The 25,104-nt window shown below is 44.7% G+C and overlaps 11 protein-coding genes across 11 annotated transcripts; 5 read left to right on the plus strand and 6 right to left on the minus strand.

Annotated features, from left to right (window-relative positions):
* Positions 1-474: 474 nt before the first annotated feature.
* V1510DRAFT_358555 (ISU1 conserved protein-like protein of the mitochondrial matrix) lies at positions 475-1,005 on the minus strand (the record flags this gene model as incomplete). Its single annotated transcript, XM_066930926.1, has 1 exon — positions 475-1,005. The coding sequence occupies one exon, from the start codon at positions 1,003-1,005 to the stop codon at positions 475-477; it is 531 nt and encodes a 176-aa protein (XP_066791897.1).
* Positions 1,006-3,117: 2,112 nt separating this feature from the next.
* V1510DRAFT_47016 (60S ribosomal protein eL18) lies at positions 3,118-4,241 on the plus strand. The gene is made up of 2 exons (XM_066935805.1): positions 3,118-3,523; positions 3,680-4,241. The coding sequence occupies exons 1-2, from the start codon at positions 3,412-3,414 to the stop codon at positions 4,129-4,131; spliced, it is 564 nt and encodes a 187-aa protein (XP_066791898.1). The 5' UTR covers positions 3,118-3,411; the 3' UTR covers positions 4,132-4,241.
* On the minus strand, positions 4,159-5,481 carry V1510DRAFT_409599 (uncharacterized protein). Its single transcript, XM_066932591.1, has 2 exons — positions 5,378-5,481; positions 4,159-5,354 (listed from the first exon to the last, which is right to left on the minus strand). The coding sequence occupies exons 1-2, from the start codon at positions 5,410-5,412 to the stop codon at positions 4,352-4,354; spliced, it is 1,038 nt and encodes a 345-aa protein (XP_066791899.1). The 5' UTR covers positions 5,413-5,481; the 3' UTR covers positions 4,159-4,351.
* Positions 5,482-5,815: 334 nt separating this feature from the next.
* Positions 5,816-6,953, plus strand: V1510DRAFT_409605 (6-O-methylguanine DNA methyltransferase). Its single transcript, XM_066932592.1, has one exon. The coding sequence runs from the start codon at positions 5,985-5,987 to the stop codon at positions 6,546-6,548; it is 564 nt and encodes a 187-aa protein (XP_066791900.1). The 5' UTR covers positions 5,816-5,984; the 3' UTR covers positions 6,549-6,953.
* Positions 6,677-8,275, minus strand: V1510DRAFT_358930 (Hnm1p; the record flags this gene model as incomplete). The annotated part of the gene is made up of 1 exon (XM_066930949.1): positions 6,677-8,275. One exon carries the CDS (start codon positions 8,273-8,275, stop codon positions 6,677-6,679), a length of 1,599 nt encoding a protein of 532 aa, XP_066791901.1.
* A 1,008-nt stretch (positions 8,276-9,283) lies between these two features.
* Positions 9,284-11,314, plus strand: V1510DRAFT_351203 (putative serine esterase-domain-containing protein; the record flags this gene model as incomplete). Its single annotated transcript, XM_066930865.1, has 2 exons — positions 9,284-10,927; positions 11,072-11,314. Coding segments are annotated over 2 exons (1,887 nt in total), but the record flags the coding sequence as incomplete, so codon positions are not given.
* Positions 11,315-11,934: 620 nt separating this feature from the next.
* V1510DRAFT_409613 (histidine phosphatase superfamily-domain-containing protein) lies at positions 11,935-15,890 on the minus strand. Its single transcript, XM_066932593.1, has 3 exons — positions 15,642-15,890; positions 12,405-15,418; positions 11,935-12,366 (listed from the first exon to the last, which is right to left on the minus strand). Exons 2-3 carry the CDS (start codon positions 15,393-15,395, stop codon positions 12,331-12,333), a joined length of 3,027 nt encoding a protein of 1,008 aa, XP_066791903.1. The 5' UTR covers positions 15,396-15,418; positions 15,642-15,890; the 3' UTR covers positions 11,935-12,330.
* Positions 15,891-15,922: 32 nt separating this feature from the next.
* Positions 15,923-18,786, plus strand: V1510DRAFT_358755 (Utp21 specific WD40 associated putative domain-containing protein; the record flags this gene model as incomplete). The annotated part of the gene is made up of 3 exons (XM_066930936.1): positions 15,923-16,051; positions 16,087-16,188; positions 16,234-18,786. The coding sequence occupies 3 exons, from the start codon at positions 15,923-15,925 to the stop codon at positions 18,784-18,786; spliced, it is 2,784 nt and encodes a 927-aa protein (XP_066791904.1).
* A 2-nt stretch (positions 18,787-18,788) lies between these two features.
* On the minus strand, positions 18,789-20,676 carry V1510DRAFT_409619 (N2,N2-dimethylguanosine tRNA methyltransferase-domain-containing protein). The gene has a single exon (XM_066932594.1). It carries the CDS (start codon positions 20,559-20,561, stop codon positions 18,837-18,839), a length of 1,725 nt encoding a protein of 574 aa, XP_066791905.1. The 5' UTR covers positions 20,562-20,676; the 3' UTR covers positions 18,789-18,836.
* An 80-nt stretch (positions 20,677-20,756) lies between these two features.
* V1510DRAFT_409621 (uncharacterized protein) lies at positions 20,757-22,622 on the plus strand. Its single transcript, XM_066932595.1, has 3 exons — positions 20,757-21,194; positions 21,232-22,001; positions 22,097-22,622. Exons 1-3 carry the CDS (start codon positions 20,839-20,841, stop codon positions 22,138-22,140), a joined length of 1,170 nt encoding a protein of 389 aa, XP_066791906.1. The 5' UTR covers positions 20,757-20,838; the 3' UTR covers positions 22,141-22,622.
* V1510DRAFT_358892 (vacuolar sorting protein 39 domain 2-domain-containing protein) lies at positions 22,233-24,857 on the minus strand (the record flags this gene model as incomplete). The annotated part of the gene is made up of 4 exons (XM_066930947.1): positions 22,233-22,629; positions 22,759-23,854; positions 23,975-24,143; positions 24,606-24,857. The coding sequence occupies 4 exons, from the start codon at positions 24,855-24,857 to the stop codon at positions 22,233-22,235; spliced, it is 1,914 nt and encodes a 637-aa protein (XP_066791907.1).
* Between the last annotated feature and the right edge of the window lie 247 nt (positions 24,858-25,104).

The raw sequence follows: 25,104 nt of genomic DNA on the forward strand, positions 1-25,104 counted from the left end.
TTCTGTTCTAATCAAATAAACTGACAAATAATCTTTTTTTGCTGAGCTTGTCTGGTTCCAAATTTTGAGCAACTTTTTAGAAGTAAATAGTATATTTACATACACATCATAGGCCATTGCTTCGGAACAGAATGGTAGAAAACAAACGTTTTTGACCTTACGTCCGCTCGTATACCTATCGTAGATATTTTATGATCTGACGTTGCTTTCGCCTTCACGGCTATCTAAAAATAAACCGAGCAAGAACGTGAACAAATATTGCTTCTGTATATACATATTTCGGTGAAAGGAAGTCGCGTAAATTCAAATATACGAGAGAGAAAGTTTTCACAAACACCAAACGAGGCGGCCAGGTGAGGCGGCCACAAAATTTCAAATGCTTCTCTCATTTACTCAGCTTACTTCAAGCCCATACGATTTGTGAATCCATTATAGAGATGTGTTGTTTCATAGAGACGTAAATGAATGCTCGAATTAAACCGATGCCTTCGTAGCAGCCTGGGCGGCGGTAGAATCAGCCGTTGCAAGATTTGTTCTGGCCGCACGCTTCGACTGGTAATCCTTGATAGCAGACTTAATCGCATCTTCTGCGAGCATAGAGCAGTGTAGCTTTACCGGAGGAAGGCTTAACTCCTTAGCGATCTTCGTATTTTTCACTTTGCCGGCTTCATCGAGTGACATCCCCCGAACTATTTCCGTGAGATAAGAAGACGACGCGATAGCAGAACCGCAACCGAAAGTTTTGAATTTCACATCCGAAATGATCCCTTTGTCATCAACGCGAATCTGGAGCTTCATAACATCGCCACAAGCAGGTGCGCCTACCAAACCGGTGCCAACGTCCATATCATTCTTATTCATCGAACCAACATTCCTGGGCTTATTGTAGTGGTCTAAGACCTTGGCATGATACAGACGGACCGATGACTTGCCAGTACCATATATTATCGGTATCGGCCCCCTCGTTGAAGAGGGTCTCAAGGAGGTAGACAATCCGGCCAGCATAGGCCGTAAGACAGGGCGAAATGCAACTTTGACTCGGGTTGTCATTTTGTACCTGTATCCAATATCAAATCCAAATAATAGTATGAAAAACAAACTGATTGTAAATCAGTTTTGAACCTACTATAAGTAAATCTGATTTAAGAAAAACTGCAGTAGCTGTCCTATATATATTAAGTGCGCATCGTGGAAGAAAGAGGCAATTGATACCAGGGTAAGGGTCATATTATTAAGGCGTTATCTGATTTGCCCGCTCACATAAATCATGTACAGTATTACATTTAAAACTATAAATAAGAAATCCGAGATGCTTTTGTGGTATAAGCTCTCAACTTACTGCGTGGCTAGCATGTGATTAGTTCCCCGGAGTTAGTGACAGCAAGAAGGGCAAATTATGTACTTCGGATATAATGTGGCGCTGCCCCGCTGGATCAATTCACCGTCGCTGATTTTGATTACAGGCGAATCGTCTCAAACATAAACGGGCTATTTTTTTGGTTTGAGATTGGCTTAATTCTCTCGAACGTCCACGGGGTCGTGTCCAACAGGCAATATTGTAGCTCGTGAGGCCAGTGCAACTCTTCGCCGCCATCGTAGAGTGTTTTGTCGAGCTTTACTTTTCGCCAATTAGTCTTCCCCAATATCCGTCACGTGATTCAGAAAGATCGGTGGATGTTGTGCTGTCAGCAAAGGGTTTCTTTTATGACTACACTTCCATGAAAGTCTTCTAGTGAACAGCCGATGTTTTCGATCACTTTCCGTTTTACAGAGTGACTCAGCCTTGGTAAGCGGCAATCTGGACATCTGATCGAGAGTGAACCTCCGATTTCGGACTTCATTTCGACTTGCTCTGTTTGAAGTTCTCGTGTCAGCTTTGTCCTGTGTATCTACCTACCTACTCCACGATCTCTTTTTTTTCCTTTACCAGTGAGCTTATAATCCGGTAGCTCGAACGGCCCGTACAAATATCATGAGCATAGCGGGCGATTCTGGTTCAGACTCATCGATGACCAATGCGAGTAGTCAAAGTCAGACTACATCCGTCACAATTCCTAGCGATGCACTCGATTCTGCGAAAACATGGCTCGCATTACCGATGGTCTCATCCTTCATTGCAGGTGGTGTGGCCGGTGCAGTATCTCGGACTATTGTTTCGCCATTTGAGCGAATGAAAATTATCATGCAAGTGCAGGGCCCTGGCACCGCACAATACTCAGGAGTAATAGGGACACTCAGTAAGATGTGGAAAGATGAAGGCTGGAGAGGATATATGCGGGGTAACGGGATCAATTGCATCAGAATTGTTCCGTACAGTGCAGTCCAATATTCGAGTTATACAGTATTCAAAGGGGTGAGCATATGCTGCCGTCTTCTCTTCTAACAGGCAGTGGGCTATGGAAGATGGAAAAAATGAACTTGATACATCCAGGAGACTTTTTGCTGGAGCATTAGCTGGAATTGCAAGTGTAGCGGCTACTTATCCGTTGGACATAGTTCGCACGCGCTTATCGATACAAACGGCATACATTGGCTCATTACACGTCGATTCATCAAAAGCGGCTGGTATGTGGGAAATGACGAAGACGCTGTACAACAATGAGGGTGGATTGAGAGCCTTGTATCGTGGCATGTGGCCCACTACTCTGGGTGTTGCACCGTACGTCGGGATAAATTTCGCAGTCTACGAGACATTGCGAGCAGAATTGGTGGACGAGCAGGGAACTGTCTCCACTATTGGCAAATTGTCGTGCGGTGCCATTAGTGGAGCTGTCGCGCAGACTCTGTGTATGTTCGCGTATTCGTTCACTACTAACCCATAGCATACCCATTCGACGTTTTACGCCGGCGATTTCAAGTCAACACAATGAAAGACATTGGCTTTCAGTATGCTTCAGTATGGGACGCTTTGAGCTCTATAGTCCGTAAAGAAGGGTGTGTTCATCATTATGGTAATCTTCTAACATGTAGATTATTTGGTCTCTACAAAGGTCTTTCTGCAAATTTGCTGGTAAGTCACCACAGGAAAGCTCTCACATGAATAGAAAGTAGCGCCATCCATGGCAAGTAGCTGGCTAAGTTTTGAGGTCGTCAAAGACCTATTGTCTCAGTAGCATCTTTTAACGCATTATCATTGTCATTAGCTTAGTGAAATTTTGGTCCGTCTCGGTCATGTCTGGGGTTGGGTGATTTTGAGAATTATACTGTAGTACACGTGATCGTATAATACATGGTAAAGCCCTATTTTTTAATAGGGTTTAACATTTGTGACTGCACTTTGCGACTTCGCATATAACAACATCACAAAAATTCAAGCAACATTCAATCGTTGAGCATAATTTTGAAATCTTTACTTTGTATCCACGTCTATCATCATATTTCAAAAGAAGTCTCGGAGTTATAAACGACACCATGGGCATCGACTCGACGAAGAAGCAGCACGTTAAGAACTCGCACCGCTCGGCCCCGGCTTCGGACAACGTTTACCTTAAGCTCCTGGTCAAGCTTTACCGATTCCTTGCTCGTAAGTGTATTGATTATATATGAGAAATCTTTTTATTGGCTACACAGTAATGTCATCTCATTGATTCCTGGAAAATGATGCTAGATGCTTCATACACATGATTTTGAAAAGCAGTGCTTTTAGTTCAAAATGCCAAGAATAGTACTAACAGTTCAGGCCGCACTGACGCCAAGTTCAACCAAATTGTTCTCCGTCGTCTCTTTTTGAGCAAGGCCAACAAGCCTCCGGTTTCTGTCACGCGTATTGCGAAGGCACTGAAGGATGAGAAGAACGCTGATAAGATCGTTGTTATAGTTGGTACTATCACTGATGACGTTCGTTTTCTCGGCGAGTTTCCCAAGGCTACTGTTGCCGCTCTCCGCTTCACCGCTGGTGCTAAGGAGCGTATCCTTAAGGCCGGTGGAGAGATCATTACGTTTGACCAGCTTGCACTGAGATCTCCGAAGGGTCAGAATACTCTTCTTCTTAGGGGACCCAAGAACGCTCGTGACGCCGTTAGATCGTTTGGATTTGGACCTCACAAGAACAAGGCCCCTAAGGTTCTGTCGAAGGGCCGCAAGTTTGAGCGTGCTCGCGGTCGTCGTCGCTCTCGCGGATTCAAGGTTTAAGGGAGAAAAAAAGAAAGGAATGCTTGCATTTTATTACGACATGTTCAAAAATTATACAAGTTTTCTTTTTTGTATGGTTTATAATCTGTAAAAATAAAATTTACTAAATTATTTGTTACACCGCTTGCTTCAATTGTGTAATGACTAGACGTTTCAAAGACCAGTACTTCAGTTGAAGGGGTCGTCAAACAGCAAAACTAACAGATGTTATGAGCGAATATTACACAAACAGGCTGATACTTCCGAAATCCTTGTAGAAAATGGAAGCTCCTTCATTTCTGCGATTAAATCGGGCTATCAATGATTCCTCCCAATGACTGTTTGACGAAGATGGTGACCTCAAAGTTAAAGAAGACGCATTGATATTGATATTATCTTGTCGACACGCGCGAATGTTACTTTTACTGGAACGCCTGAGAGAAATAACTGAACAGGGGGATTTGGTGAACGATGACTCGACAAACTGCTCCCCAAGTAGAACGCCAAGTACGTTGTCATCTAATCCAATCAAATTTTGAATTACTCGCCGACTGAGCCGCTGCCAAAAATTGTTGTACTGTTGTTTGTTCGAGCCCATGTCACTTTCTATACATGATATAGACGACGTTGTACTGGACTTATGATGTCCCGTCAGGAGCTCTGCCAGCTTGAAACCTTGGCTCCCGTCGAGATCACTGTTGTCACTATTTAGAGTAGCGTTTTCTAGTGTCAAAAGATCATACGTAGTTATTGGATAGTCATCGCTCAAAAAGTCACTGACATCGCTCCTTGTCGGTGAAACAGGCCCATCTGTAGCTGAGTTCGCAAATGTCTTGCACAATTGTTCAGACTGGTCTAGCCTCCATGCGTTAATACGAGCAGTCAGTTCGGCGGAGGAAAAAGCCGATCTTACAGGACAGATCGTGGATGCTCTCGATGATTCCTCGTGGATTTCGAGACACATTGGGGCAATAGCAGCTGTGAAGGTGCCCGCTCCATCATGATGTGGAAAAGAGAACTTAGAGTTGACGCGAGCCAAAGCCGCAGCAGGTGTCTGATGGCCTGATAAGGCAGCGTCCAAAGAGTCGGCTTCATCTCCGATGTCACTGTCAAGAGCCTCGGGAGGTATATCCTCTATAGATGAAATATTGATACTGAGCCTCTCTGAGTTGCTCTCAGCAGAAAAAATGATCCACTCTTCGCCATTGATAAGTAAATCAGACGTTCTCGAAGCTGATGACAACCTCCGCATCTCCTCCGAAAAAACCCCATTTTCCGTAGAGTCATGCGCATAGCTTCCATCTTGCGCTGAAGTCCTTCTGGTGCATGACACCGTGAGCGGATTCGAGAATGACATCTAAGAACTTATGACTACAGGCGAGATCTTCAGTTAGTGATCAAGAGGTACGCACATCTACATACGATTGATTAGTGACCTCTCCTTCCATACATTCTAGTCCGCTATGGTCCTATACAGCGCTCAGCTGCGAGTGATACTGGTAAGAATTGCTCTTAGTATCTTTAGTAAAGCGGGTCAAACTTCCATGACTTTTTATATATACCTATTGAATTTGCCGCAAGCTAGATATCTGGATATATTTCTCAGCTCGCTGCGGGTTCCGTTGTTAACAATAGGTAGCAAGCTGTAGCGCAGTTAATAGATATAGATGGCAGAAAAATGACCAAAGTCTCTTCTGCTGGGAATAATAGATATGGAATGACACTAAACTGATTTAAGTGGCAGTGGCAGTGGCAATCTCCCGCGCGTGTGTTTTGCTGACGCCAAAGTTATCCACGGAAAGTTTTAATTAAATAGCTTATTATTCTTGACTGCTGAGGTGACAATTTCTCACATCCATGTCAATTCACACTCCATGTCAAACTCATTAGAGAGGATCGAATTCAGCAGTTCGGAGTGCTGTATGGGAACTGTACTTGTCGCAACTAGTGTTAGTGGCATCTGTGCTATATACATAGGAGATACGCACCAAAAGCTTCGACAAGCTCTCGGCAGAGCTTTCCCACGCACCTTTCTATCACCAGCTAACAACTCATGCATAGCGGATGAAATATGCAAGTTTATTGATGAGCCCACTGTTCGCTTAAACAGAAAGTTAGACGCTCGTGGAACTGTTTTTCAAAGGCGTGTCTGGGATCACTTGAGTTCTATACCCATGGGCCAAACTCGCACTTACCAAGAAGTCGCAGCGGATTTAGGCAAAAAATATGCTGTACGTGCAGTGGCGCGAGCCTGCGCAGCCAATAATCTAGCTGTCGCAATACCCTGTCATCGTATCGAGCGCAAAGATGGGAGACTCACTGGATACCGTTGGGGATTGGAGCGTAAGAAGAAGCTGATGTCTCTGGAGAGAGCTGCGTGTGCGACAGAAAAAGCAACGGACGGCGAAGATTACAGATTGAAAACTGCTCACAAATAGTGCTTAATCACAAGAGAGAGCTACGTGATCACCACACCAATATCTTGCTGCTGAAAAACATTCATCTATTGTCATACTATATAATATACAAATCCTTTGTTCTACTAATTCTATAGGGTAAAGGTATCTTATTTTCCAACTTTCTCGTCAATAGAGCCGTTAGAACTAGTATTGAAGGGGTCACCAGGAACTTTCTCATCTATGACGGTGACGCTAGGGATTTCGATTGAGCGAATGTAGTCGTGGCGGCCAGTAGTGAACCATGATACGATTCCAAATATGAAAGTAATAGCAAACGCTGCTATGCAATAATTCATGTTACTTCCGCTGACAGGTTCGGAAGTAGGGAAAAAGAAGCATATCGATGTAAACGTCAGATAAATAATAGCTAGTATGTTGCACATATATCCCCAGCGACCAAGATTGTAGTATCCGGGAGTGAATCTGCTGCGACCATAGATCACCAATGTGACAATCGGTAGTAGATAGGAAACATAAAGGCCAACTGTGGCGATTGACATAACAGTAAGAAATGCTGTATTTGAGCCGAAATAGATGGCTGTGAAACAAGCCTGAAACACGCCGGATATCAAAATAGCGACAACTGGTACCTCAAACCGCTCACTGACTCTGCATATGTATTTAGAGAAAGGCATGGCACCATCACGAGCAAAGGCATACACCGAACGAGACCCTTCAGTCAACAAGGCATTTCCGGCGAAAATTTGGCAAATGAATGTGATCACCAAGAGGCATGTCGCTCCGACTTTGCTTCTCGTTGCATCGTAAAAAATCTCAAGTAAAGGAACTCCGGTAGCGGTATTTTGAACAGCAGTAGGGTCAACTAGACAAAACAGAAGTGCGATAATGTAGACGAGTCCTGTAACAAAACCTATGATCACTGACAAAACCATTGCACGAGGAGCATCGCGAGACGCATTATGCAACTCTTCAGACATGTGAGCTGGTGCATCGTAGCAACACATGCCGTAAGCTGACTGTAAAATTCCCAGAATGATCACCATGCCCTTGTTTCCCCAGCCAGAATCATTGAAGTATTCCGTGAAAACAAATGTAGCATCTCTCTTGTTGTCCGTGACCACTAATAATACAACCGTTGAAATAACAAAACCACCAATGGACCACCACAACGCAACGTCGTTGACATGGTGCAAGATCCGATTTCCAAAAATGTTGACCAGGATAAAGAGAACGTCAAACGCCCAAGTATAGAGAACTACTTGATAAGGCTTAATCTCATAATCGTCATTGGTTAACTTTGCCATTCCAGCGATGAAAGAACCAGTCTGGAACAAGGCTGTTGAACCCATGCACAACAGGCCGGCCAATTGAATCCAGCCTGTAACGTAAGACAAGATACGTCCCCAGTTCTTGAAGTTTGTTATAAGAATAACCCATGAATACTGGCCACCAGCAACGGGATAGGCTGAACAGATCTCAGCCATTGAAAGAACGACAAACATCGAAAAGAAACACACTCCTATCCAGCCCCAAAACAAAGCAGCGGGACCTCCATTGAGCATTGCAGATGATAAAGAAGCACCGAGAGCAGTCCAGCAGGTTAGGATAGCAAAGGCAAAGCCCACCATCGACAGCAGAGAGAAACTGCGCTTGAGTTCCGGTTTGTAACCGAGCTCTCCGAGCTGAAAGTCATCATTCACAGCATTCTGAAATGGTGGCTCGATACTCTCCACAGCCTCTGACATATTGGCTAAATGGATATTTTAATTTTTCCCACTTGTCGGTCTCAGTGTAGATTGACGGAGAAGATGGACAATCGTCAATTTAAATATTCTTACTTGACAGCCGTCAGAAGTCTCGGAATATGTGACCGATAACGCCTCGCGATATCGCCGATAGCCCTTGGCTACAACTAGAGTTTCTATCCGGGTTGTACTCAGGTACGAGCAGCTAGCCTATTTTTCGATCTTCGGATGATTACAGTCAAATAGTCGGGCCCAATAGGCAACGGTACAATAAAGCAGTTTCCGATATAAAATTGAGGGCCAACCGAGCATCAGGTCCTGGCTCTCTCAACTGTTTAGTGCGATGCATGGATCATCTAGCTAGATAACATGTTTCAGTATGCCAGTCGATAAAGTTTGAGAGTCTCGATATGCCCGAGTTCGTCTCAACTTCCGGCCAGGCTAACTAAACTTACTGCGCTTAGATACTCTATAACTAATCTATCTACACCACTATTAACTACTCTATTGACAAATTTAGGCAAAATTCCCAGAGGTGGCTGGGAGTCGGACATTTTTACCTATGTTGTCTCATCATGCACCTTTTATGCAAGAGAACTGACGAAATAATCAGTGGCGTTGAATTAGTCAAGACTCAACTTAGCGACTCGTAGTCAATCCCCACGGATCGTAAACGGCTTAGATAAGGCGATAAGCCGCACGTGACACATCACGTGATGGTAATCACATGATATGTCACGTGATGGCATTAACAGCCGGTCAACATTAGTAAATTCGTCGTATCGCTAATCATATAGTTAAGCACGGACCGGCCCAAACGTCATCTACAGTGTTCAACAAGCGATATTTGCCCAGCGCTGCATCATTAAATGATAACGACGGATTCACAACTACTGTGCATGTAAGCTAGATATACACCTGCTCGCAATCTACTCAAAAGTAGGCATCAGGCACCTCCTAGCAGTGGATCTTCATCACATGCACGACTGATTTTATTTGAGCTGAAATATGCTACTCTTCCGTACGTCTGCTTCTGTTTTGGTAGGTCAGGTACATCGATATGTGATTACCTACGTGCCGAAGCTAGATAACGTACTTCCACGTCCGACATCCCTATTCCTTCGAGTGAAGAACACTGAGCTGTTTCCGTTGCGCGCAGCTTATCTCAACGGGCCTTTCATAATATATGTCGACGTTAAATCAGACAAATTCGATCCAAATAAGCCAGTCACTTCGCACTTCCATGAGCCTGCATTTGAATCGCAAGTCAAGGCTGGTCAATCATTCCAAACAGAATTACGCTTAGACCCCAACGAGGAGGCATATACCTGGACAGTGGACGTTGTATCCCAGATAATATTTTCTACATCAGCCTCTGTCGGATTCGAACTGTCATTGTCTCGGAATGAAGGCGGGCTTCACATGAGTTCACACAATGGAATCTATTCAGATTCTGTTAGTGTAAAGCACAGTGATACGGCTGCATTGTGGACCACACCACCCCCAGACCCCAACAAACCCGTCCACCTAGTTGTAATACAGCATGGCCTTCACTCCAATACAGGCGCTGACATGCTGTTTTTAAAGGAGCAAATTGATAAAGCTGCTAAAGAGTCGGGCGAGAATTTATTGGTACGCGGTTATTTCGACAATGCATGCCGTACAGAACGCGGGGTGAAGTTTCTGGGGAAGCGCCTCGCAATCTATGTTGCGACTTGTCTGCGTGATGACAGTATCAGGAAAATATCATTTATAGGCCACTCTTTGGGCGGCCTCATTATGACTTATGCAATAGCATACATTCACGTTCACTACCCTGACTTTTTTGAGAAAATCGAGCCGATAAATTTCATTGCTCTGGCTTCCCCTTTCTTGGGCTTATCAAATGAAAATCCACTTTATGTCAAATTTGCTCTCGATTTTGGCTTAATAGGAAAGACAGGCCAAGATCTGGGACTCACGTGGAAGCCTTCGTCTCCGTTTAACTCAAAAATAACATCCAAGCCGTTGCTGCGGATACTTCCCACTGGCCCAGCCCATGAAATTCTGTGCCGATTCAAACGTCGAACTGTTTATGCAAACATAGTGAACGATGGAATCGTGCCTTTGAGAACATCATCTTTACTCTTCCTTGATTGGAAAGGCCTTTCAAAGGCTCAAAATATCAGAAATGATCAGAAGCATGGTAGGAGTACAAGCACAACGGCAAATACATCTGATCAGAGCAAGCCACAAGTCGACAACGGGACGACTGGGGCTTCAGTGTCGAAATCGCAATTGGTTGGTTCTGATATCTCGGAAATAGTTCCAGACGCGAACATACAGCAAAAACATAACCAAAATTCGAATATAGTCCTGCGCCCTCTTCAATACGCATTCACCTATCTCCGCCCTCAAGCTAGAAAGCCGAGCAAAATTTACCATAGATCCCAAACATTGCCTAATGGTTCCGCAATCTCTGCGAGTCGCCAGGATGCAGAAGAAGACCCTCGTCCACCTCCGAAAACATCTGTATTGGAAGCAGCCTCTTCTATTCTGAATCCTCCGTTACCTGACACTAATTTCATTTTGGATCCCAGCCGCCGAAAAGATACGATTATACATGATCGCATATACAGGCCGGAAGAGATTCCTCGTCTTCGCCTCAAAAAAGTAGGTGGCCTATCTCGGTTTTCCAAAGGGTTTAAGGGACAATCCCATGAGTCAATCTTATCAAGATCAAGTAATATAAGCGGTTATGACTTGTCTATGATGAACTCTAGCTCTCAAGAAGATAACAGTGAACCAACTCCTCAGCATGGCACCTCCACGTCGAGTGTAGTGTCCACTAACAGTATTGATACGTCAAATGAAAAGGAACAAGGGAAGGTGGAAGAGAAGATAGCGCATGCTTGGCACTCTAACATGGCTTGGAGGAAAGTCTTGGTACGTTTAGAACCTGATGCGCATAACAACATCGTCGTTCGACGGACGTTCTCAAATGCTTATGGTTGGCCAGTAATAGAACATCTGATTGAAAAGCACTTTAGGCGGCCATACAGTTTCGAAACTCCTAGCAGCTCGAGTGGCATTAGAGATTTTACTGCTGGGAGCTCCTCATCTACGGTGGACCATGATGCTCTTTACGAAGAAAGTGGTCGACACAAATTTGAAGAAGCTACGGGTTTTTTTGGGTCGCTCTCTTCGCTTCCTGAAAATCGAGGGACTGATGGACGAGCACACGCAAAAGCTTCTGCCGGAGTGAAAATATTGAACACCGAGAATTCATACATAAGTGAGCGATCTGCCCAAATTGCACTTTTTGACGAGCCACAGACTGCTGAAATGATCTCAATGTTGTCTCGACGTGCGCAGTCTCACGACGATCAAGCTTGCGACGTATCATCCATTGATAGCGACTGCTACGACATGCAAGATTTTGCCACGAGTGACGATGAAGAGTACGATTATAATTGTCGACCGGGACGAGTATCCGATCTCCCAAGTGGAACATTTGCTGCTATAGGAGGCATTAACTACGAATATGCGGCGATGCAGACTGTAAATGGGGTTCTTAGCTATATCAACGATTGGTCACCTTTTCGTAAAAGTGGAGAGATGAGCAGCCCCCCTCGGAAAAAAATTGCCCCTGACACAATGTTCGAAGAGACTACAACAACGTCGGATATGTCTTCAGAAATAGTACGATCGTCTGAGGACCCTTGTGTTTTTACTACCAGTACTGACGATCCTATTTCTATGCAAGAGAACTACATGAGCACCTGTAAGGAGGAAGTTGAGTTATCGCAAACTGCGACGTCAATTCTATCATCCCCAGCATCTTCAATCATGGACTCCACACCATGAATCAGCTGGTTTACCTTAGATTTCCCAGATCAATGCTTATAGAACATTTTGTGCCAGCATGTCACTAGTCAGGAATAGATGAAAATTTCAAGTGTTACATAATCGAGTGAAGGGAGCTATGAAAGGGAAATATTATCAATAACAGACGAAGCCACATTATGAACGGCGCACTCGAACAGATTAACGTTAGAACGCTAGTAAAAACGGGACTACGACTTGGTAGTCAAGTTTACAGGAATAAATCTCTGGCGGAGTTAGCGAATGCACATAGTCACTATTATACCTTTGGCATGGAAACACGTCCGTACCGAGACGTAAATTTCAGGATAAAATCGTCCATCTCCAAATGGCTCGTCAAAGACCGACGAGGGATGCATGAAATGCAATGCTTGGAATCGATTTGGATGTCCAAAGGGTCAGCGCAGTGACAGCCCGATGATAACGATAGACGAATCGCATAACGCTTCTCCGTCGTCTCGGCATTTTCGCTCTCAAATAACTCAAAACAAATCTGAGTGAGATAGTCGAGCTCAGGTATATTATTCCTCGTCATTTTCGTGGGAATACCGCACTCGTAAACCACATTCAGTAATGTGTATATGTGTGATTCTTTCGTGAAGTAGGTTGAGCAGGCCCCAGTTTCGACACCTTTCATCCGATCGAGGTCAGCCAAGATTTGCTTAACTAAAGGCAAGCTAGTAAGTAAACCAATATCAAGCTTTTCTTCAGGCTCAATGCCATATTCTTGAGGGCAAATATAGTCAAATAACACCTTAGCTAGTTTATACAGCTCCCTTAGCTTTGAAAAGCGCTCATCTTGATAAAGAAGAGATATAGATCCTGTCCCTGTAGAGCTTGTACTTGCTTTTCTACCATCTTCAGCAGATACTGTGCTTGCTTTGGCGTTGGATGAAGCCGAACCTTTTATCGAATTTGTCGAAGAACTAGAACTAGTATGATGAAGTCCAGAAGGTTCGCGTTCATACTGATCTTTACTGGGCAAAAACACATGCTCTAGGAACTGTCGATTATGAAGCGCGTCATATTTCATAGTATCGTAAAGCTCTGAAATCTTCGATGGATCAACTTTCTCCACACTCGAAAATTCCGTGAAAAGCTTGTCCCAGCGTTCGCGAAAGAGAAACGGATCCTCACCACAGCACCAACGAGATTGGAAGGAGTGAACGTCTTTCTGAGAAAAGTTATATTCCATGACAATCTTGTGGAAATTCATAAGCTCAACGACATTCTGTATGACAACACTTGGCTCAGGCATTTTTTCGGGCCATGTAAACTCTGGTGGAGGCTTCAAGCCCTTGCGAAGCAAAGGCTTTATTTTTTTCTTTACACTATCCATTAAATCTTTTGCAGCGTTGCTGTCGTCCAGTAAATCTTTGCGAACTATCAGAAATTCGGGATCGATCTCCTTACGGTCCAGAAAAGAAGCCGCCCATATTTGGGCACTCGTGGCGACTCGGCGCTCCGAGCTAGTGAAGACACGAACATCATTCAAAACTTGCTTATTCATCAGTAATATATCTTTTCGCATTTGATCGCCCAAGTCCTGTGCTTGATATCTCGCGGAGTGAGTCGGCTCACCACCCCACTTTGTTATAAGCTGAACCTTTTCGACACTATTGTCACTTCGCAATACCGGCTTAAGCTGCACTTTCGTGCCAGCAAAATCCATTTTGCGCTCTAGAGTATGAGCCAAAATGGTCAGCTTTGCCTCATCTTCAAATCCCTCTTCAAGACCTTGCTTGATAGCATCCAACACTTCCTGAAGATGTTCTTTCTCACGGATTATCACTTCTTCTTTATGTTCTTTCAGAAGTCTTATGAATGTCTGGGTGTAGAAAGAAGACTTGATTTTCTGCTTTGGCGTACGGTCTGCATGACGTATGACATTCACGAGACCTTTCAGTACCCATTTCTGCTTTTTCTCTTCCTTTGTTTTAGAAGGCACAAATACAGATTCTGTTAAACGGTTGTTGTTATCCTTCACACTTTTAAACATGTCTCTCAATATCTTCGCGCATTTATCATAATAGTCGTTATTTTCTTTGACGAAGGAAAATCCGTTGACATCAATGACATAACTGTTCCCATGTACTCGTAACAGATCAAACCCACAAATTGACTGATGAAATGCTTTAGATGTCTTTCGGGCAATTTCTTCTTCAAATTGTGTGAGCTTGGTCACAAATCGTATTTCTTTGCCGAAGGTGTTGCGGCGGACAAGTCCGTCGACAACAGGCGACTTGCGAGTTTCTGCGTGACAAAATTTTGGACCAACTGTGTAGGCCTTCACGTCCTCAAAATTGTCAGTGTCCATAAACTGTTCGTATATGTAGCTTCCTGTAGTACGGGGCTCATTCAGAGCTGGATCAAACTCGGACGACTTATTCCCCACCTTCCGGAATAAACGACGTCCTCCCCCTCCCGTGTTAGAGTGATAATATATATAAATATTATGATCTTCTCCATTGACTGGTTTCTCGACAAAAGGCTTAGTCAATTTCTCTCCATTGACCATCAAAGTATCCTGGTCAAACATTCGCCAATCCGGCTCACTTCCTGTAGCAACTATGACCCCCTGCTGCCAAAGGCGTTGAGACAATGAGGGGTCTAGTTTCGGACCACCATCTCTGGAAATTTCTAATCGGCGTGGGGTTGGTACGTTAATACTGTCGAGCACAGAAAGCACAAGGCGTCGGTCCCATAACAGTTTTTGTGCTAAAAGATCGTTTACCAGAAATGGTTTTCGAAGCTCAGCGTAGGCTATAGCTTTATCAAGTGGGAAACCTGTCGAGAAAAACGAAATGAGGAAATCACAGGTCGGCCAATTCTCGATATCTTCGTCCAAAATGACTTTATCTCCAAATATCACAGTCTCAAATTGTCCATTTTGTATCAGGCGATTCAAGATGTGACGGCAAGGTTTAGACCTAGCCTTCGCATCCATAGCACAGACACCTATTTTACCGATTTTCTCTACTGGTGTCGGCGGGCCTTGTAAAAAAGTAGGTCCTGATGGTTGAGAGGAGTATGAAGAAAAAGAGACATTACTCAAAGTGGAGTCTCGGGAGATTGTCTTCGTCAAAGAAGGTAACCCTCCGAGAGAGCTACCATTACCGCGCGACGGACTTGAAGGTACCGGGGACGAGGAACGTGACGACTGTTTCGATTCCATTCTATAAGGGGTGTCTGATGGAGATACGCTTGTAGGCGACCGAGGCCGATCTGAAAAATCGGTGTCCTGTGTGCTATCCATTTCGCTCAGAGCTTTAATAGAACCTAGAACTCGTGTCAGCAACTCTCTTTCTGATACGACTTCGACCTCTCTCGAAACCGAGATCGCAGACTCTCATTCAAATCGGATTGAGGCATAAATCCTCGACAAAAGTTCTGCTCGTGATTTCCAAGCTTTGCTGTAGCTAATTTTGCTGCAGCTAGGCTGATGGTGACAAATTGATCGGTAATCTTCTGATACCGTATGGCGGCGCGCCCTTGTACCCACCTGAGTCCTCTGTGAAAAATATTGTACAAACTTGTGATCCTGTGGTCTACCTGCGGTCTACCTGCTTAATGGTGTACGATGTACATGGAGCGGCAAAACGTGATCGGAGCTGTTAAAATGTATGGCTCCATAATTAGCTCTGACGGAGCAGCATCTTAGCATAAAATCTATATGTTACCCTATCTGTGATAATTGCATACCCTGGACAAATCTGATATCACGTGAGATGACAACCCAAAAACTTTCTCTGCGAAATTTTTTTTTAAATATAATCGACCACAATGCCGTCCGTAGGACATACTTCTCGAGCCGATGATGGTTCCAAGCGCAGAAAGACGGTATCAAAAGACCAAGATATCGGGTCTCTGGCACGGCCTGCTTCAGCCTCTAAGATATTCGCGCCATTTAGGGTAGGTTTACTCGAAGGGTATACTGATCTGTGCAGTCATTAGGCCATGTAACGAACGAGGTACCGTTTTCAGTGTCGACACTCGGCCAAAAAATCATCATTACGACTTGTGTTGGTAAATCGTTCCAAGTATACGATGTAAGCGTAACAGGAGAGGAAGGAACATTGTATTAACATATCAAGGCTAGTACGTTACATTTGCTGTTCGTTTCAAATCCCCAGACGGATGTACCGATCCGAGCTTTGGAAACACATTTTCACTACGTATATGCTATTTGGGATACAAAAGTTGGCATTTTCCGTCGTGGAAAACTCGAGCACGTTGTGGCTACGCCTGCAGCAACTCCGTTAGACCATCTCTTGGTGTTTGGAGAGTATATATGTGTAAGCGCGGGCGACTCGATACTTGTATATCGCTATACAGGAAACAAAGCGAGAACTTCACCTCAGCTATACACTTCGTTCGTATTGCCGCCAGGAGCGGGCGACGTCATTAAAGTCATGCATCCGCATACATATTTAAACAAGATTGTTGTTGCAACACACTCATACTTGCTTATTTATAATATACGGACCGGGAAGCTTGTATTTCAATCTTCTCCGTTTGAGATCCCACTTGCTGAGATAGCGCAGGCGCCTGTCCTGGACGTCGTGGGATTGGTCTTTACGAACGGTCTTGTGCAAACATACAATCTTCGGCAAAATCGTGTACTATTCGAACTTAACTGCAAACAGAAGATATGCTCCATGTCATTTCGAACGGACGGCTACGCACATCTAGCTCTGGGAACGCGTGACGGCGACATATATTTTTATGATCTCGACCGACAACGCCGTCTGCATATTCTTCGAAACGTTCATTCTACAGACTCAGGTGGCGGCGTAATGAATATTCAGTTTCTTAACGGCCAGCCTGTATTCGTGACGGCAGGTGGCGACAATTCGCTCAAGGAATTTGTTTTTGATCCTTCAATGAGTTCCAGTTCCTCTGTGGTGGTTATATCACCCCCACGGCTGCTACGTTCACGGAGCGGTCATGCCTTGCCACCAACACACGTTAAATTTGCTGATAACGAGGGCCATTTCCTTTTGTCGGCTTCGCTGGATCGAACTCTGTGGGCATTCTCATTGAGGAAGGATGCTCAAAGTCATGAATTTTCTCAACGAGAGAGGATGAACAAAAGCAAAAGAGTCGCCGGATTGACAAGTACGTTGCGTGAGAAGTTTTCCGAAATCACAGCAATTGCTTTTGAATCAAGTCGGGCAAGCGATTGGGAGAATGTAATCACAGCCCACAAAAATGAAGTTTTTGCCCGGACTTGGTCATCACAAAGCGGTATAGTGGGGCGCTGGCAACTGCGAACCGCCGACAAAACTTTTGTAAACTCGGTGGCGATTTCGCATTGTGGAAATTTTGCTTTGACAGGATCACATGGTGGAGCTGTCGATGTCTTCAATCTGCAGAGTGGTATAAATCGGAAACGCTTGAAGACACATTCTAAAGCAGTCACAGGAGTAGCAATGGACAACATGAATCGTGTCATCTATTCGTGCTCCCGGGACGGAACGTTCGCAATTCACGACTTCAAGAGCGGCATGCTGAGAGCGAAGTTAGCACTTCCAGCAGCGGCCAATTCCATGGCATTGCACAAGTCTACCGAGCTCTTAGCAATTGGTCTTGCCAATCAAACTATCGTTATAATTGACGGCATAAGTTCGAGATTAGTACGTACGCTAGCTGGACACAAAGGTGCTATCACAGCCTACGATTTCTCGGCAGATGGCCGTTGGATAGTGTCAGCATCAGCCGATCATACTATTCGGACCTTCGATCTCCCAACTGGCTGCTGTATAGATGCCATGATGGTAGAATCACCTGTGAGGTCTCTTTGCTTATCAGGCAATGAGCAATGGCTGGTAACTGCACATGATAATGGTGTGGGGCTGAATATTTGGACGAACCGTACGCTTTTTACACAAGTGCCACTTCGGAAACTGACTTCTCATGAAGAGGACGACGTCATGAAAGTTAACATGCCTTCAATTTCGCTAGAGCCAGCGCTCGATCCTCTTGAAGGTGTCAACGGTGTCTCGAGAGAGTATACACGCTACGATAGAGAAGATTCAGGTGTTTATATTTCACCTGGACAGCTAGATAGCGAGCTGGTAACTCTTAGCTCTCAGCCGCGTACAAAGTATGTCTCCATGGTGAACATAGATATTATCAAGCGACGCAACAAACCGACATCAGCTCCTAAACCTCTTCAAAACGCACCGTTCTTTCTCAACAATGAAGAAGACGTCAAATCGAAAGAAGGAGAAAAGCAGAGAACTAGATACACGACTGAGCAATTAACCAGATCTGAATTTGGAGATCTTTTACGCGAGAGCCACGAGCTAGGCAACAACACGGCATTCATAGAACACTTGAAGGGATTATCGCCCGCGCAAACAGATCTTGAAATTTCAGCACTGAAAGAAGCTGAGAAACATGAACTCACTCTCTTTGTCGATGCTATGACTAATCATATGTCGGCGCATATCGACTACGAATTAGTTCAAGCTTGGATGTCGATTTTTTTGAAACACCATGGCGATCTCATAGTTCGAGAACGCGATCAGCGCGACCTTCAGGCAGCGCTCATTTCTTGGAAAAACTGCCAAATTTCAGAGAAGCGTCGCATTAACGATCTCATTGGTTATTGTAATGGGGTTGTCAGTTTTCTACGACTTTGAGCTTATGACACAAAATAATATTTTTAAGCGAGCATACTCTGCGAAATGTCTTATTCCGACTTACGATGCTTGACGTCATCATCTTTTGTATGATCTGGTGCATCTCTCTTCAAAAATTTGGTAGACCTTCTATCGCCTGTAGCCTTGGCTTTGGGTCCCCAGTTAGGTAACGGGTTTTGTTGATACCGAATCAGCTTCGATTTACGGTTAGTTCCTTGTATTGTGTCTGCCTCGGGATGTATAGTGAGGTCGATTTTATGACTGGGCTCAAGTGATCGAAGTAATGCGTGAGCTGGAGTGTTATCTTTGATATTTTTCATAACCACTGGATTCGCTTTCAGCCACTCGCGCATAACATCCCAGCGGAACGACCATGGTGCATTTGTTTTGATGGCACCTGGTAGTGCATGTGTGCTTGATGCAATATATCCAGCATTCAATAGAGCTGAAAGATATGTAGCCATTGGAGGACACGAGGAGTGGATAACACCAGAGAGATGCGAGGGTGTGAAATAGAAGGGTACATCAATTTCTGCGGCAGCGAGCGAAAGCATGCCTTGTATACGTGGGGTTGTCTTGTAAACCCGCTCGTCCAGATTCCTGACAACCTCTTGAACTTTCGCGATAAAGGAGCGGTTATGAAGTGAACCTCCCCACATCGGCCCTCCTATATGATGAACAAACCCACAGTAATCACAATGGGATCCGATTGGAGGACCCTGTGAGAATCCGAATTTCATTTGATTGTTAGGCTGCGGTGTAGCACGTCCTAGAGGTTGGCAGGATGTCGCACCACAGCCCGAACATGTATATGTGACCATAGTTTTGCTTGAACTAAGCTTTGCTTGCACAGGCGAGGTTCGGACTCTAATGAATAATCGAACATAGAAGTCAATCGACAATGAAAGTAGAGGCTCTATAGTTCTCCCATATCTGCCCGCGGAAGTCGACAACATGCTTAACACAAGTCTCAAAGCAGACTCGTGTGAAAATTCGGATCGACATGTCATGCCACCATAATTCGTAAAACACTTCTCGGGGTATCCCGACCCGGCCAAGATCGAGAGATCAGTGCAAGTAACCAGTAGCAGACCACCACTAGCGATACTTTGAACTGCAGCGTCGACAAAGGGGGCGGCAGTTCCATAGGGATCCAAGTCTATACAGTGAAATGGCTGTTCCTTGTGGGCATACATCACTGCATTAGCGTCCCCCTGCGAGGGCACAACAACGTGCTCACACCCAGGGTTATTTTCGATATTGCGTTTGATGGCTTCAACAGCAGACGGTGAGAAGTCATTGGCAATTACTTTGTTTACGTTAGGTATCTCCAGAGCGTATCGAATGGCGCGGAGACCAGTAGCTGACAGAGCTTCCAATATGGTAATCTTGGCACTGCCTTCTTGATCTTCAGCGTTTCCAGGGCGATTAGCCATTTCCGCTGAATTAGCTCGTTTCTCTTCCTCATCAGTCTGTCCTTTCCGAGTTTTTTGTTTTTTTCGCTGGCTCCGTTTGCTTCCTTTCTCTTGTAAATATTCAGCTGACCAAGCTTTAATCACCGATATTGAGAGATCACGATTAAATTGCTGGACAGGGTTATAGAAGACTTCGTTCTCCGATGGAAAAAGCACAGTAGCACGTCCTTCCGTTAAAGATACATATGGCTGTTCGGTCATTGTGCGAGCGTTAGCTTCTCCTAGTCTTCGATAGACTATACAGCTTATTTTTTCTGCTTTGAGTCTAAGATTCAATAGTGGACGTCGAACCAACAGCATTCAAGATTGATTCACTTGTGTATCAAATAGTGATGTGCAGCACGTCCTCTGGCATCGGCTGCTTCTCTGCCTTGAAAATTAATTTGATCCGAAAGCAAAAATCAAAATTTTCAACATTCAGGGGTCGATGCATCAAGCACTTCTGCTGCAGCCGGGTAAAGTCTGCCACACTGTAGGATGTAGCTGAATAGTAGTAACACTGATGACTTCGGCCTCTAGAAAGTCGATCGCAACCGTCACGTCACCATAAGCTGCCTACGATACTGAGATATGCGGGATGTACCCGATAAAATACAGCTACAGGAAGGCTCTTAGCCTCATGGATCTTCCCGATGAGATATTGCTCATAGTATACTCGGATTTCCGTGGCAGTGACTTCTATGGATCAGTGCTAGTTAACAAGCGCATGAACGTTCTGCTCACCTCTTATATGTATCGTGAACTGAGGCTCTTTCTCCCTTGTATTGACGCGAATGGATCAGGATCGGTTAAGGACACGACGGCGGACTATGACGAACATATGACGAACGGACTAATTAAATTCTTTGAACTTGCTTCAATGGCAGATAAACAATACGACGCGGCAATCAGACCCAAGGGGTCCGGGGCATTGTTGAAAAGAACACTTAAAGAGTAAGCCTTGCAAGTAGTGAAAAAAATCTAATTACTGGCAACCGAGTCTTTCTACGTTGATACATATGATCACGATCATTGGACCCGTTGATGCGGAAGATCCAACACCGACGGATGGTGTCATAAGAGAATCACCGGATGAAGACATAAGAGAGGACACATATTACGCTGAAGATGGGTTCCGTGGCGTCAAAAACCTACTCCGTCATCTGACATCTTTAAAATGTGTCTCCTTTGAATGTGACTCTGCGTTACTTGGTCTGGTGGTCGATTCACTGCCTTCTTCTATCACCTCATTGTCTATAGCTAATTTTGCCAGGCTGAAATTTGGCGATATATACAAATTCAAGAAACTACGACGTCTCGCAATATCCGGAACGACAGACTGGTTAATTCTCCAGGCCAGCCTGAGCAAATCGATACAATGGGAAACATTGTATGCCCTACGCATGCTATTGGAGCAGAATTCAAATTCTCTTCAGGAACTGGTATTGGACAATCTTCCGTTCGACATGCTTTTTAAAAGCTACGTGCCCATCTTTCCTCATCTTACCTTGCTTGCTGTGGTCCTCTCGAACAATATCGGATTATTGTCTTGGGCATGGCTCACGGATATCATATCGTCTGTCGGTATCAACTTTCGTATCATAGTTGCTTTCAGTCGACAGGGTGACATGGAAAATATGCGTATTATCACACAGAGTATAGACTGGAAAACGTTGAAAATGAAATCACGGCGCTGTCGTATTAAAAGGAAGTCTTTGCTACGCGGGCATAAAATCGCTCCCGTTACATCTTGGATTTCAGGTAAGAGTTTCACCTGGGATAGCTTTCTGGAGATCAACGTCAAGCGCGCGCGAGCACGGCAATGCATCACAGACTAATAGGGAAACCGGTTAAAGTGCATTTCGGAATCTGGTCTTCATTACGAGGAGTTTACTACTGAGGCTTAATGTATATTTTCTACAAACACCTATATCCCCGATCAAGAAAACTCGAGAAGGTTTTTCATTCATATAATACATTTTTCATTACCTTCTAAATACCACCAATCTGATCCTTGTACTGCCTAGTGCATCCGTAGTGCACCACAGCATTGTTCGGAAACACTGCAACCACACTGTTGCCTAACCGTTTGAGGCACACAGGGCATACTCGTGTATCTTCGACCATTACTGACCGATTTTTTACGTTCAACAGGTTTTCCTGAGTCCGCACTAGTTCTGCCTTTCTCAAAGAAGTACTGACACGACCTCGTGCAACATCGTTGAAAGTGGCTCGTAAGTGGCCGTAGAAAAAGGCATATAAAGTCGATACCTTGATTGTAGATGGAAGGAGAGCCAACGCATCTTTAGCGGAAAGGTGTGCTCCATGGGTAGATAGAAGCGACAAAGCGGCATCCAGGTTCAATGAAGATTCGTATCCGACGCCGTGTCTGGAAGCTTCCCCTGTAGATAGTCTCGCGCTCAACGTCTCATTGGCCAGTTTGGAAGACGGATGGTCATTATCAACAAAGCCGTGATCAGTATTGGAGTTTTCAGATGGTCCTCGCGATACAATTGACGAATATTGTAAGGGAGGACGAAGGTACAGCTCCAGTAAGATGTGAAATACCGACTTTGCCTCATTGTCCGCTCGGGCGGAGGGCTCCGTGAGTGACTGGTAATGCTGCTTTCGGAAAACATCTGCGCAATATTTTTGTGCTTTCTCGTAGTCTTTCATATTGAAGACATAGATCTCTAGCGCTCGCTTGTGTTCACCAATTTTACTAAGAAGAACCGCTCGTGGTTCCCAGAAAAGGCTTAGATCTCTAGGAAGTAGTCCTAAAAGTCTTTCAGGCCTATACTGCGTCGATTTCTCCAAAAACTCTAGCAGATTATCTAGCGACAACTGGACCCGAGGATCATAAGCAAAGTTATATCCGTCGTGCTTCAGCTGCTCCAGATACAATATCGCCAACTCGTTATGAAAGTCCGGTGATTGTTCCCCTAAAGTAAAAATTATGTGGTTCAGGTACTTGATAGCAAGCTCGCGCGATGACGTAGTTTCGGTCGCCAAAAATTTCAAAACTTTGTCTCGTGAGAGCGATTCAGACTGGGGCGATCGCTCCAAGAACACATGTTCGCCATAGACTTCATTGATAGACATCGGCCACTTAATGAAATCCAAAATAACCTCTAAATGTTTGTTGTCCAACCTTTGTAAGTACGAGACTGTCGGGCGAGGACCTGATAGCTCAGGTACCTTGCCGCTCTCGCCAAGATCACGAAGTAGTTTTAGTGCGTCCGCATGATACGACTTCCAGTAATAAAAATCAAGCAGGTCAGTCCATCTCGATCGAGTGCGTAGAATGGAACTAACAACATCTGTGTCGCAGCAGTTCGGTAGTCGTAGTAAAGATCCAACTATAGTAGGATTCACAAGAATATACGAGCGAAATAGAGCTGTGTCAACAAGTACTGCTCTCCTCTCTATCAGTTCTGGCGGACCGTATGTATCAGTGGATAAAAGGTCCAATTCAGACAGCTTTTCTATATCGAGTTGTGACAGCTTGCCAGAATTAATCTGTCGTAGTCTGGATAGTTTTCGCCGCGTGTCTGTGAGGTAGCTGATTAAGTGTATAGTGGCATTATGCAAAGTTATTCCATCGAACCCGTCTTCTCTGGGAGCAGTCCCAGGTAAGGGCACCACATCCTGTATCTTGTTCGTGAAAGTCGAACGACGATGCTTGCTATCATCGGAAACTTTCGATAGACCAAAAATGCCACTTATACCGTCACCAATCTCGTCTAGTGTGCGGCTTAATAAACCATCTGAAGTGGTGCTCGAAACCGTTCTTCTATCCGACGCTTGTGTAGATATAAGTCGTCGGAGGGACGCAGAAGTTAGGACAGCTGATGCTGACCTCTGATGTGTTGATTGATCTCTCTTGTTACTATCCCGTTTCGGCTTGAAAATGATATCGAAGATATCCTGCTTATCCTGTTTTTCCATCTTTTGTGAATCACTGCTAAGATCAGTAAGAGGAGCCATTTGAGCATGAGAATTTTCCGCATATGTCTCCTTAGTTGCTCGTGATTTTGATAGTGTAGCATTCGATTGAATAGCAGACGACGGAATGCGAGCCCTGCTCACGCTGGATGATCGTCTTTGAGTCGGTTGCCCAGCACTTGAACGGACAATAGGCTTAATCAAAAATGTCTTAGGCGTAGATTGTGAAAGCATACTTTCCCCATGCTGTGCCACCTGACGAGTATAGGGATCACCAGCTTCGCTGTGCAACATCAAACTGGTCGGTGATAGATCCGATGATGATGGGACGTCGTGCGCGATTAAATCGGGACGGTCTACGTCTGTTTTCTGGTTGTTGAGGACGACTTCATCATCGGTGTTGTGGTACATAGAGAGCACACCCGATATCGATGGCGGGTAAAGCTGTAATACTCTTTCTGGCGCAGCTGAGATCTCAGAAAATAGCTGCATAGAAAGCTTGAACCTATTCTGGTCGAATAGAGACTCGGCTTTAAGAGCTTTGACCACCCGGAGCTGATTTTCACGGACGTCCGCATCGAAACTGTCGCCGGCCGAGGATTGAATGAGTGTTATGGCATCATCGAACTGAGATCGTCGGATCAACTCAGCAACCTGACTCTCTATTGACATGACGTACTGTAATGCCAAAGCAGAGGTAAAAGCGATGACTCGGGTGGATCCACCGTGCTATACGATCTTCAATGTAATTTTTGTTGTTGGTATTGCAGGATCCTCATGTATGCTTTCGGACTGTTTAACGATGCGGCCCTCCGTCAGAAGACCGTATGTACTTGTGACCGAGTTCACTTGTGCTGACAGTTCTTCCGATTATCTTTGTCAATGGCCCACGAATCTGTTCTAACCAAAGGAATCACAC

Source organism: Dipodascopsis tothii, assembly GCF_038497935.1.
Source record: "Dipodascopsis tothii strain CBS 759.85 unplaced genomic scaffold V1510scaffold_1, whole genome shotgun sequence".
Classification (NCBI taxonomy): Eukaryota; Fungi; Ascomycota; class Lipomycetes; order Lipomycetales; family Lipomycetaceae; genus Neoaidaea; species Neoaidaea tothii.